The following is a 12784-nucleotide window of genomic DNA, read 5'->3' on the forward strand; positions in this document are numbered from 1 at the left end:
CTGGTCGCGGGGGCAGCAGCTTCAGAAGGGAGGCCCAGACTTCTCTCTCCCCAGCCACTTCTTCCAGCTCCTCCGGGGGAACTACAAGGTGTTCCCAGGCCAGCTGAGAGACATAGTCCCTCCAGCGTGTCCTGGTCTTCCCCGGGGCCTAAGCTTGTGCAAATTGTGAGCTCAGTTTCCTGTCCACAGCTGAGAGGAGTATGAAGTTTAGTATACTAGCTTGGTCTTCTGTTGCTGTCTTATTTAAGGTTCAGTGTGTTGTGCATGTTGTGCATTCAAAGGCAGTATTGCTCATACTGCGGTTCCCATGAATTATCTGAGCTGCTGTTGCCTTCCTATCATCTCACCTATCTGCCCTTTTTCTGCTGGCCTCTGACACCAAAAATACATTTTCATCTACACAATTTCCACTCGCTGTTTATTTTCTTCTTCCTTGTAAAGATGACACAAGGAAGAAATCACAAATCTGAACAGGGTTAGGATGATTCACTTTATAGCTATGGTAATATGAGAAACTGAGAAAATGGTAGCCTTTTCCTTTAAGGATAAGATCACATTTCTCCTGACTCATTGTGCCTACTTTTATTTGTATTGCAAGTGCAATCGGAGCCTGATATCTACATACACTGGCATCTATTTTGTGAACTTAATCAGACCCTCAGCCAATAAAATCCCAACACAACATGATACTGCCGTCCCCTCCTTCACAGGTGGAATGGCTTTTAAGCTTCCTGTTTTTCTTCTAATTTAACAATGGTAGTAAAGGCCAAACACTTTAATTGTAATTTCATCAGACAATCCTGGATAATTGATGTTTTTTGTTGTTGTTGTTGTTGTTGTTTTTCCCTAAGTGCATTTGCAAACAGTTTTCTTACCTTTTCTGTTACTGCTGGAGTCATGGCTTCTTCCTGACCCATGTTAATGCAGCATTCTACTGGATAATGTCTCTTTGCGATTTCACCTTAACATCTTCAGAAGACGTTTAACTTTTGTTATGGGTATGATTAAAACATTTCACTCTAAATAAAATTGTATCTCCTGAGAATGTTCAGAATGACATCTGAACATTCTTATATTACTTGTGTAGAATTGTTTCAATAAATGAATGTGACACCTCCAGTCATCTAGAAATTAGTATATGTTCTTTTAATCTATAAGAAGTTTGCAAAGTCCTGACATAATTATATGAACTTCCCCAAATTAAATAAAGGCAAATATTGCCTCTCTAAATATCATTTAGCAAGTACAATTACTTTTTGTCATCTAAACTGACCCAAGATTTAATCTACATGTATTACAGACATTAAGAGAGACTGTGTCTTTTTATATAGTGAATCTAAACCTGGTTCCAACTCTGTATTCTGGAAACTGTTTCATTGTTTTACTCTTATACCTTCTTTTTGCTTTCCTTTAGACAACATATTTCAACCTGGGGAATTGCTTGACCTATTATCAGGTCAGACTTGCACTATTTTATTGATATTCCAGGGAGCCTTAACCTCTTAAAGAAATCATCTTCTTGCTTGATAAGGTGATGTTTTATAGATCAGCCAATGTTGTAATTTTTTTAAACATCCCAGTATTGGTCCCACAAGTAAAACTGGGCCAATAATAATAACTGATGCTTATTTCAATCTTGCTGCTGTTTGGGTATGTGTTTTAGGAGGGGGAAGTGAGGAGGTTGACCATGTGGTAGTTGTTTAGGAATCTGTCAGTGATAGTGATGCAGTGCAGGATTGTGGGATGAAGTAGACAAGCCATGTAAATGCTGCAGTATTTTCACTGTTTCAAAAGAATACAGAATTATCTAATAAAGGTAAATATCGTTCATTAACCATTACTGTAATGATAATATTGGACCTCTATCAGTCTAAATTTTCTTTTGGGAGCAGTCCAACTACTTTTTTTTGTTGCTTTCTTTTCTGTTCTCACGGCTTAACACATAGACAATTTAGGGAAGCAATCAAGAGGCACATTGCATATTGGAATTATTCTAAATGTTCCAGACACATGGAAGCAATTGCATGATTCTAGGCCAGATCCTCCATCTATGTAAGTTCTGTTAGCAGTTGTCAACATTCATAGCTCTGCCTACACACAACAGGGGTGGAAATGGTCTTCGTGGGCATATGTGATTTAGTGTGTGATTTTACTAAAGACGTGAGTTTGCTATAAATGGCAAGGACTACAGCTAAGATTGTGAAGACACGTTGATGGCCAAGGCAATGAATCATTTTCTTTCTGTCTGTAGACTTGCTATATCATCAATTTCAGGACTCTGAATAGAGATCATCCACTACCTGAGGGCAACATATGTATAATGTGCTCTGAGTGAATTCAGCCTTGCTCAACAGATAAATTTGATCTTTGCACATTCAGTCTTGCTCTTTGTGGTGATTTTGTATATTAAATTTCAGAGGACATATTTGTTTAGACATTTCATTCGCTCAAGGTGAGCTGCTGTTTAAAATTATTAAGCACAGAACCTGAATTGCTTTCTTATCAGACTAGCTGACTGATTGTGGATTCTCACATTATGCTGAGGACGGGGGGTGTAATCAGGTTCAGCCTTTTCATATGGTCTAGGGAAGATTTATGAGTTAATTATGCCTCAAATTGCTCAGGTTCACTGTAACCAGGCTACCAGGGACTTTGCTGCTTCAGTGGAGCACTGGTGTAAAGCCAGGTGGAGCTGCCAAAATAGCTACTAGAAAGCCAAATGTGGCCACTATCCTTTTGACCTATAGTTCACGACACCGGCTGAAAAATAAAAAATGTATTTCTTTTTCACAGCTCTAAAATCAAGGCACAATATATTTGTGTAATATTATCTAATGAAAATCTGCAAAATATAACTTTGCAAACCCTTGATAAAGTATTGACAATCAAGAAATCTGCATCTGGCATAATACATCTTTTGTATCCTCATGACACCAGGTATAATAAACATAGCAATGGCACAAGATGAATTTTGCTTGTTTGTCTTTAGAGTAGTCAAGAGTATGAAGTTAGACTGGCCTTGTTATAAAGTAATCCGAGAAAATGTTTAGCAAGGTTGAGCTGAAAATATCTGAAAGTGTCAAAGCTGTTGACTAAATGATAAAGAGACCGACTGAGAGTCAGGTGAGGATTGCCAACATACATTGTTCAGTACGACTGTGACAGAAGGTGATGAGAAGGGCACATATGGTGAGTGCCAGCGTAGGTCAGCCCTGCAGACAGACAGGAGGCCTCAGCAGGCACCTGGAGCTCAGCACTGACAGAACCTTTAGAGCAAAGCTGCTTTGGTATCCAGCCAGCCAAACACATGCACAGAATTTATGATGATACCGAGCAGCGTATATACAAAGAAATATTACAGCTGACAAACATTAAGATATGTTTAGAAACTAAATATGTTGTAAGCGGTGTGCAGGGTTGACAGAGAGATTCTTTAGATTTCTTTTTATAGTTTGTACAAGGAATCTGAATTTAATTAGGACTTCCTGGAAGATAATTAGACCACAAAACATCAAAATTAGTTATCTAATTACTGTTATTTATAAATCATTTAGTGAGCTTTGTTCCCCTTTCAGTGAGTACATTACACAAAGATTTGCTGCTTTGTACATGTGCAACAGAGAGGAGTAGAAAATGCACATTGTTTGGTTATTAATTAAGGTTGAAAGGCCACGGTCTTTCAGCTTAGTGTGCAGTAAAAGAGAGTAAATACAAATGCACAATTAATTATCATTAAGTGCTTTAACCGCATCCTGAAATTTCTAAACAACTGAATTTACTTTAATGTAGTCATTTGTTTACTTGCTATATCCAAGAGTGGTTCAAAGAGCGCTGCTTTTAATTTATTAACTTTTCTGTAAAATTTATAGAGTTACTTTCATCAATTAAGCAAATGAATCTGTGATAAGCTCAATGGCAGCCCTCCCTCTCTTACTTCTCCTCATGGACTGCTCGTCTTTCTCACCCCTTTAGGTTTGCCAAGCGCATTAAAATTTCCATTGACATTTCTTTGAAGATTGATGCAAAACACAGTTGTTATTGTCTCAGAAACGGTCTTGGAACTGTCTTTTCATCTGAACATAAGCTCCCACCCCCACTAACTCTGTACTAATGCAACTCTTTTTTTTTAATGCTTAGCCTAGATTTTCTCACATAGACGATGCAGATCATAAAAACTCGACTTCTATCATCCTCGTGAGGGTTTTATCTGTAATTTGGGGTTTGGACCTTTATAAGCATAGATGATCTTTTATAATCCTGTCTGTTGTTCACCGCTCATTGCAGCAGCCCCACATAGAACTGGATGACCTTAATGTCGGGCCAAAAAGTCACTGTTGTTAATCAAAATAACAATGCAGCACATTGGTTTTAAAAAAAAAACAACAAACATAAATAAACCAGCTTTTCCTTCTAAAACAAGAATGACGGCTGGATTAAAATGTCACATATTTTTATAAGACTGCTTGTCAACTCAAAATAGTCATGCAGTTATTTAGGCAGGAGGATTCCCCCTAGTATCTGAGCATGCATTTGTATAAAAACACTGGCAACAAAAATGTAATGCTAATCCAATTTGCAGAAGAGCCTGTTTTTCTTGAGAAGGCCTAAAACCTTTGATGTGCTTGAAAGAGGCTTTTTTTAAATTTTCTATCAAGCAGCAAAAGTGATCATTCTGTGTTTTGGTACATTTGCATAATGTGCTGATTTAATGTTCAAAAGCTCAGATTATCTCACCTACTCAGAAAGCCATGAAAATCACGTAGCAACCAACTGCAAATATTCAGGATATTATGCTGAACAATATACTGATGATTTATAACTATAGATCATTTCAAAAAAAATCTCTCACATCTAGTCCATATGCTTTATACTGAATATTTATTCTTTCTCTCTGGGTAGAGGGACAAAATTTCCCTGGAGAGAAATTGCTTCAAGCAATCCTGGTCTCTCAGCCACTAAAACTTTAAAACTCACCCTAGATTAAAAAAAAAAAAAAGATTGTTTTGCTCCCTTTGCATGGCCAGTACTAACATATTTATTTTTTTGCAGTATTTAATATAGTTAGAACTTATGATTGTATTATTTTGTTAGTAGTAATTTTTTTGCTGGTTTAGTGGAGAGTTACAGTGCTTTGCAAAAGTATGCATACTCTGTGCACTTCTTTCTATTTTGGTATTATACAACATAAAACATCAGCATGGTTATTGGGATTATTTTGATTCATGAAAACAAAGTAGTATTTAACTAAAACTAAACATTATTTTTTAACATTTAAATAATGTGAAAGGTTTGCTATGCAACTTTGTCTTCTTGGAATTGACCTAATTATTAAGATTATTATTAGAGTCCACTTGTGTGTAATTCAGCCTTATGAATACTGCTGCCATGTGAAGGGCTCCGGGCTCCAGGCCCTTCACATGAACATCAAGACCAAAAAACACTCCGCACATATCAGGGATAATATTGTGGAAAGTATTAAGATTCTATACTGTTTGGAAAAGGAGAACATTAATCAGAGAAGCAGTCAAGATATCCAACTGCACAAATCCACTACTCAGATGGGAGAATCTATTGTCAGAATAAATACCTTTCATTCTTCTCAGATGGCTAATACATATAAAGTAAATAAAAGTTTGGAGCTACAACTTGACAAAATGTTTAAAAGTTCAAGGTGAGTCATTTAATTTCTAATCTACTTATATTATTCTCTTACCTTAACTTATATTATGGTGGTCAGACATAATATGTGCACAGTAATTTTGACATATATATTTATGTTTATTTTACTTTCCACAGTATTGTGCAATCTAAACTACCACTAAAGCCTTGCCTTAATGGAAAAAAGACAGCCACAGCCCACACTTGTTTTCCAACTGTGAATAATATTGACATACAACCTGTGGTTTGTGGAGATTTTCTTCTTGCCCATTTGGAAGTTGTTTAAATGCAGATACGCTGCCTGCTGATTAAACTGCAGCGTTGACCCACGCCTGTACACGTGAAAGGCTTCAATCTACACGGCTGCAGCAGACAACTCGAATATTATCTGTTCAGTCTTAATCGGCCCAGAGAGACTGAAAGACCACAGCGAATCTGTGGATTCAAAATTGTGGCTTTATTCTGCCTGGAATGCTTTTACCAATTGAAATGGCTGTTTTACCCTTACTAAAGGACTTTTTTCTGTAATGTAAGATGACATTTCTGACAGTGTGCAAATGTTCAGCACAATTTTTATAAAACAAGACTTATATATTTTTTTTTTATTTTGCCCCATATAAAGCACAGCCCACTAAAGGAAAATATATTTTATTACCATTTGCTGTCTTTTCACCTTTCTTAAGAATGGTTCTTCCCCTTTAAAACTCTGGGAAAGTTGTACAAAGTACCATAATTATTCAAAACCTATAAATGCTTTTAATTTCCTATTGGAAATTTTCTACTTGTACACCAATCTGCATTGCATTTAGTTTTTCTACAAATTTGACAAGATGGCCTGCCTACATTTAAACCCCATCCATTGGTAGCCCCTGAAAACAATTCAAACCTCTAACAAGCCCAATTTAGAATTAGTTTGGTGTTTGTATGAGTGTATTAGAGCCCCTAGTCTCTTCCAATACAGCTGGTTTAAAGCTTGATCAACTGAAATCTCACTTTCGTAGCTTTACTGCACTGGAAAATCTTTTTAAATGTAAAGCCCACAATCCCTTGCAGCTGGGGAAACGGGGATGTCTGCCAGCATGCTAAAAGTACATGCAAATATGGGCCTCTCCCTGTAAGATGTCTCTGCAACTCATAAATGGTCAGAAGCCCAAAGGAGGGGAGCAGTGGCTGCAAGTTTGGGAGGCTGCATGGTATACGGCCAACTGGTTCAGGCCCTCTTGTGAGAGTTTACGCTGCGGGAAAACTGATTTTTACAATGAAAAGGGAAAGGGATTTACAAGGCCTGACCTGTTCTCGCAACCTCCCCACATCTTCCCCAAATCATAGCATTGCTCTTTGCAGCAGAACGTCTAATCAAATCAGAGCCACATGGCTGCAGACACAGTGGGTTGTAAGAAAAATTCAGATAAAAGACTTTAAACATTTATCTGTGGCATATGATCCACAGGCATAAAAACGTTTGAGGTTTTCAACATATCTTCTTGTTTCCAAGGTTTTAGTTTATTACATAGTACAGACTGTGAGCTGTGTGAAATAAACCTATAGTTCTCCCCCACTTCTCTGATAATAAAAGCTGTTGTGTATTTCGTGGCTATTGACACGAGATAGGACTCCTTTTTTCCCCTGGAAGTTTGTGCAGTAAGTGTGTGTCCAAAATGTTTTGCTGCCAGTCACCCACAGTGGCCCCTCTTTATCAGCTTTGCTTAATGAAGATGCCCATCATGTTCCTAACGGTGCCTATTATTGGAGGCCAAACACTACAAGTCAAGGAGATCTTCAAAGAGAGAGTGGAAAAGCCCACTAAACGAGAGCAATATAATAACATTACAGAGACACACATTAATTGGATGGATGAAAGCCCCACTTTTGTACTACGTGCGGTAGCGGAAAAATGTCTCTGTAAATTGGCTCTGTTTTTAATCAGCAGAAATATCCCCGTAAACTCCATCTTTAATTGATTAGGGATGCCATTAGGTGCTCAGATATAGCAGTAAAACATCTATCGCAGATGTGGAGCAAAACAGAGCCTTTGTGTTCTAGTAGCTTGGTTCAAGGCCAGAGTGTCATTCTGGAGTGGACTCGGAGCGACTGTTTTTTCTATCAGATCCAGTGTGGGGTAATAATGTGGGGTCTGAAACCTAATTCTCTGACAACAGCTGGGGCTGCCTGTCTTTGTTCAATTAAGAAACCTGATACTGCATCATTCCACACCGTATTCATTATCTGATTTGATTGTCCCCATTATTTGCTTTGAGCTTTTTAGAAATTGTGATTTATTGAAAATAAAATAAAAGTAGACACAGCCTGTCCACAGTTAAAACTACGCACAATATACACATGCTCATGTTTTGTGGTGTTGGTGAAAAACCATAAAATACCGCACCATTTTTCTCTCCAATTCACCCATCTAATTTAATTACATGAACTTGCAATCCATGCCCTTGTCTTTGTAACTGTTTCTTTTCTTTTATAAGCATGACTACAGCCTTCACTGAGAAAACCTATGAATAAATCTGTCAGTGAAAAGTATTTGTCTGTTACTCAGGAGAAAAAGATCAGACTTGATAGAATTGGCTTACAGTATGTAAATAACAAGGTTTCTCCAACCACCGTTTTAATTTCTAATTGCGTTTAAGTGAATACAATCTTCATGATTTAGAAATGATTACTGCAACAACAGAAAATGACCTGAAATACTGCAACATGTGTTTAGTGGCATAATTTGACGACTTATGTTTACACACAGGAAACTGAAGTATTTACTTAACCCTCAAAATTACAGATTAAGATACGGAAAAAAAGAATCTAGGTAGGCTTGAAGAATTAAAGTGCCAAAGACACTCGCGGAATTAGTTCATAAATTTGATGTAAGAAAATAGTTTTCACATGTGAATCAGTCCTGAAGCAATCACTTCAGTAAAGCATCGTCTCGGCATGCCAATGCATTCCACACTCAATTGGTGAAACATCAGTTTAGCTTGAAGTGCATGTACTGAATTACCTTAAAATATGCAGCACGGCTGGTTTTATATTTCAAACATCTTTGTTTTTTTCTCTGCTTGCCTAATGTTTCCACACTTTACTTCTGTGTGCAGTATTTACCTCATATAGCCATATTCGCATTTAATTGACTCTCACTTTGCCGTCTTTGCTTTCTTTGAGGCCAGACATGTCAACTGCCACTCAGTCTACCTGGAAGTTGTCCATTGACAAAAACAAACCACAATGTTCTCCTCCAACAGGTTTTTTTTTTTTTAATGCTGGCATGTGTCCATCCTTCTATACATGAATACATGAGCTGCCTTTGTTTCTCCAGTCCTGTATCAGGTTTCTGGGCATGGCTGCTCCGTGCGTTTAATGGAAATGCTATGCAGGAAAAGGCCATGTGGCCGTCTTGAATATATGTGCATCCGTAATGGGATACTCGTGAGTTCCCCTTTGAGTAACTGTTTGCCTTATTAGGTTGTCGTTTGTGACTGCAAACAAACTGGGGAGTAGTTTGAGACGGATGAGATTCCTCAGGCTGGTGTCCTGACTCCACACTGTAAACATTGCTGTACCTCTGACTCCTGGATTGGAGCACCATGCCAAACACTAAAGAGTTACAGGGTATCTTGGTGAGAGTGTTTCACTAAAATGAATAACAGAGTCTCAGTTTATTATTTTCCGGCAGCTGCACATAACATACTCAGTGACTTTCCAGCCTCTTTTATGTGAGATCACAATTTATTATGCTAGACGGAGGCTTTTGTTTTAGTGGAAGGACACGCAAAGTTTTGCTGACAGATGTTTTATTATTAGATCTGAGTCACTGTGGTTACTTAAATAACTTCCTTTTCTTTTTCTTCTTTACACAACTTAAGGACACATTTTCTCCAAATACTTGCATGTAGTCAGTTTATGAAAGATCCACTTTCCTTTACATGGTGGTATTTTAAAAATCATGTGCATAATTTATAGATAATTATATAACAACCACACTCTTGCAACTTCACAGCCCTATATTATAGAGGCGTGGTAGTTGTAGTTTTCCAGTCAATGGATTTTCAACAGAGAACGCGTGCCGAGGGAGAGACTTCTGACTTTATTGCTTGGACTCAGGGGAGTAACTGTGTTGCTGGCTGAGGGCAGTGTGTGTGAGTTGCATGGGCCTGAAACTGATGAGCGTGGGGCTCGGTGTACATAAATTTTGCCCAATACCCCTCCTTCCCTGACACCTCAACCCACCCTACTTATTCACACACAGAGAGAGGCTCAGACATTTAGGTCTACAGGCCTTGCCAAGCTTCCCAGACGGAGCTTTTTATCCTCAGCCTCTCTTAGCTTTAAGTTGACCTGTGGCACCCTGAACTAATCATAATGGCTGCTGGACAACTTGGGGTGATCACGCCTCTGTCTGACCTGACAATATTTAAGGTCACTTGGCTGTGTAAGACTATAGAAGACCACCCATGATGATGTTTTCTAGCAAGTATTGCTAGTATAGCAAGTATTATGACAAAAATAAGATTCTAATAAATATTGTTAATAGTTCCATAAATAACCTAAAAACCAAAAAAAAAAACATTTTCATTTTTGTAAAATTTAGTTCACATTCATATTTGACAAAATAAAACAAGTACAATAAATTAATGATGTTCAACCTAAAAAAAAAAACTCCTTTTTATTTTTAGTCTAAAAATTAGCTTGTGTTTGTATTTTACAGTAACGATCTATTCATTAATAATGTACAATTAAAAATATCTTAAGATGTCTAAATTCATAAATATTTTAAAAATGACTTTAATAGAGTTTGACAGTGCTGTTGTGGTTGCTTCTTACACAGTGGTTAGGATTCTTTTTTAGTCCCAGAAATATTTTAAAGTATGTAACTCTTTTGACTATACTAGTTTATCAGTGCTATTGGATGATGTTCTTTTGGGATAAAAAGCAAATCAGCATGAAGTTTAAATGAGAGTTCTCCTAATCAACACAAACATGTATTTGTTTTTGGCTTTTATGATACTGTTTTGTGGTTTTTGTTTTGTTTGCTTGTTTTTTTTGTGTGTGTAAAACAACAAGATCCACTTTCCTTTACATGGTGGTCTAGTGTTTTTTGAATAATATTAGAGGAACGCACTCTGTTATCACCATGACAAGCATATATTCATCTCATCAAAGTCGCATTTCACATCGGGAAGTCCCATGTGCCTGCTTATGTGGTTGTGCCACTGTTGTGACTTGTAAGCCTAATTTCTACCCTTGATGCTCCAGCTGGAGCCTACACATTATTATATGTTGTAGACTTTATGGGCTTAGAGCATTCCAGAACTCTTGTTTGGTTATGAGATTAAATATGAGATAGATTCTCTCAGTGTGACTGTGGAGTTTAAGCTGATTGTACTTTTTAATTTTCAGGTAACACTCTGCTTTTGTGTCTTCACAGCTCCATCTACTGTGTCTATAATGCACCAGGTCAGTCGTACTGTGGACAGCATCACCCTCTCCTGGTCTCAGCCAGATCAGCCAAATGGTGTCATCTTGGACTATGAACTACAGTATTATGAAAAGGTAGTCTTGGCCATTCAAGTACATGTTGCAAATGCTTCATCCAGTCATTATTGAACATAAAACACAGACCATGTATTTTATTTTTATTCTTATCAAGCTAAATATAGTGTTAGTTTGTTAAGAGCTGGATTGTTTCGTTAGTGTATTTTAAATGTGAATTCTCTCCGCTCAATTGCTTAGCAGCAGATCCTTGGAGGCATGTAGCTTCTGAATATCGCTTCAAACCTCTGCTTGTTCTCCTCCAATTACAATCACGGTCAGTCACTGGGAAAGAAAAAAAACACACTCAGCCCCACAGCAGGGCCAGTGGGGATTGATGTGCTGAGACTTGTGGTTGAAACAATGGTACGCTGACTGATGTAAAAATAGTTTTTTTGAGGGGCAAGCTCCTCCGAATCAGCATACTTTCTCAAAAGAACACTCACAGATGCAAATGTGTGTGTACTCCAGCATGTCAGTTAATAAGAAAACACACAAGGAGAAGCACTTATGTAGTTTCTCAAGCTTTTGTCTGTTGCTTGCCTTTTGACTATCATTCCTCTTACTGACACTGCTGGAGAGAGCTGTCAAAACAATTGTCCCAGCTCCTGTTGTGACTCAGAAGTGTATGCTGAGAAGCGTATTGAAGGAAGCCGCTAAAAATGTCCCAGTCTCTGCTCTCAAACATGTCAACATTCTGGAGAGGGAAAGTATGGCAGTGGAATATAGCTCTGATCATCACACGTAGCTCAGAGGATCCACCTGACCTCAAACTGCCACCCAGTCTACTTTCCTAACAGCAGCCTCTCAATGTTTCCCTTCATAATAAAAAACTAATTGTTTTAGTTGTTTAAAAAAAATACCTTAAATGTGAGTTCTGTCATGTAATGTACAATTGCATTATTGAGCATTTGAAAATAATTACCTTATGCAATTGCACAATTTCATAATTGTCCACTGAAACTTACTGAATTTTTTTTGCCCCCAGGATCAATCAGAGTATAACTCTACCACCATCAGAAGCCAGACCAACACGGCAGTCATCCGTGGCCTCAAGTCTGGGAGCATCTATGTTTTCCAGGTCCGGGCCCGCACTGTAGCTGGGTTTGGACGCTACAGTGGCAAACTGTACTTCCAGACCATGACGGAGGGTGAGAATTCAGCCATTCCTCACTGCAGCACGCAGAGTTCTTATCACCTTTCATCCTTGGCTTTTCAACACACCGGGTAGGGCAGTAAGATTTCAGACAGCTGCAGGACTGAGAAGGACGCATTATGTGTTGGAACAAGCACAAGTACTCTAAAACAATTACTCTGCTGTAAACAAGTATTTGTGAAGTGATAGATTTCCTGTATGTTTTCTTTTTCTTTTTGTTATACTTACATCAAATTCCAATAAAAAAAGAAAAGAAAAAAAAACAGTTTTCAAATACGTATTTAGGTCATTTGAGGTAATAACATAAAAATAAGAGAAAGCTAATTTTGTTGTGTGTGAATAGAATTTGCCCCCTTAATCTAAAAAATTATCTTGTAAGACCCAAAACCTGATGATAAAACTGTACGTATAACAGGTTTGGTCATACAGTGTGTGATA

General features: G+C 37.8%; 1 protein-coding gene across 4 annotated transcripts in view; it reads left to right on the top strand.

The window, feature by feature from the left end:
• ephb2b (eph receptor B2b) overlaps positions 1–12784 on the top strand; it is a 122873-nt gene that overhangs the window by 93575 nt on the left and 16514 nt on the right. For all 4 annotated transcript variants that reach the window (XM_016668934.1, XM_007547017.2, XM_007547018.2 and 1 more), the window contains exons 6-7: positions 11087–11211; positions 12179–12341. In XM_016668934.1, the coding sequence (XP_016524420.1) occupies positions 11087–11211; positions 12179–12341 (288 nt within the window). The remainder of the gene's footprint in view (positions 1–11086; positions 11212–12178; positions 12342–12784) is intronic.

This window comes from Poecilia formosa, unplaced genomic scaffold (assembly GCF_000485575.1).
Source record: "Poecilia formosa unplaced genomic scaffold, Poecilia_formosa-5.1.2 Scaffold18, whole genome shotgun sequence".
NCBI lineage: Eukaryota > Metazoa > Chordata > Actinopteri > Cyprinodontiformes > Poeciliidae > Poecilia > Poecilia formosa.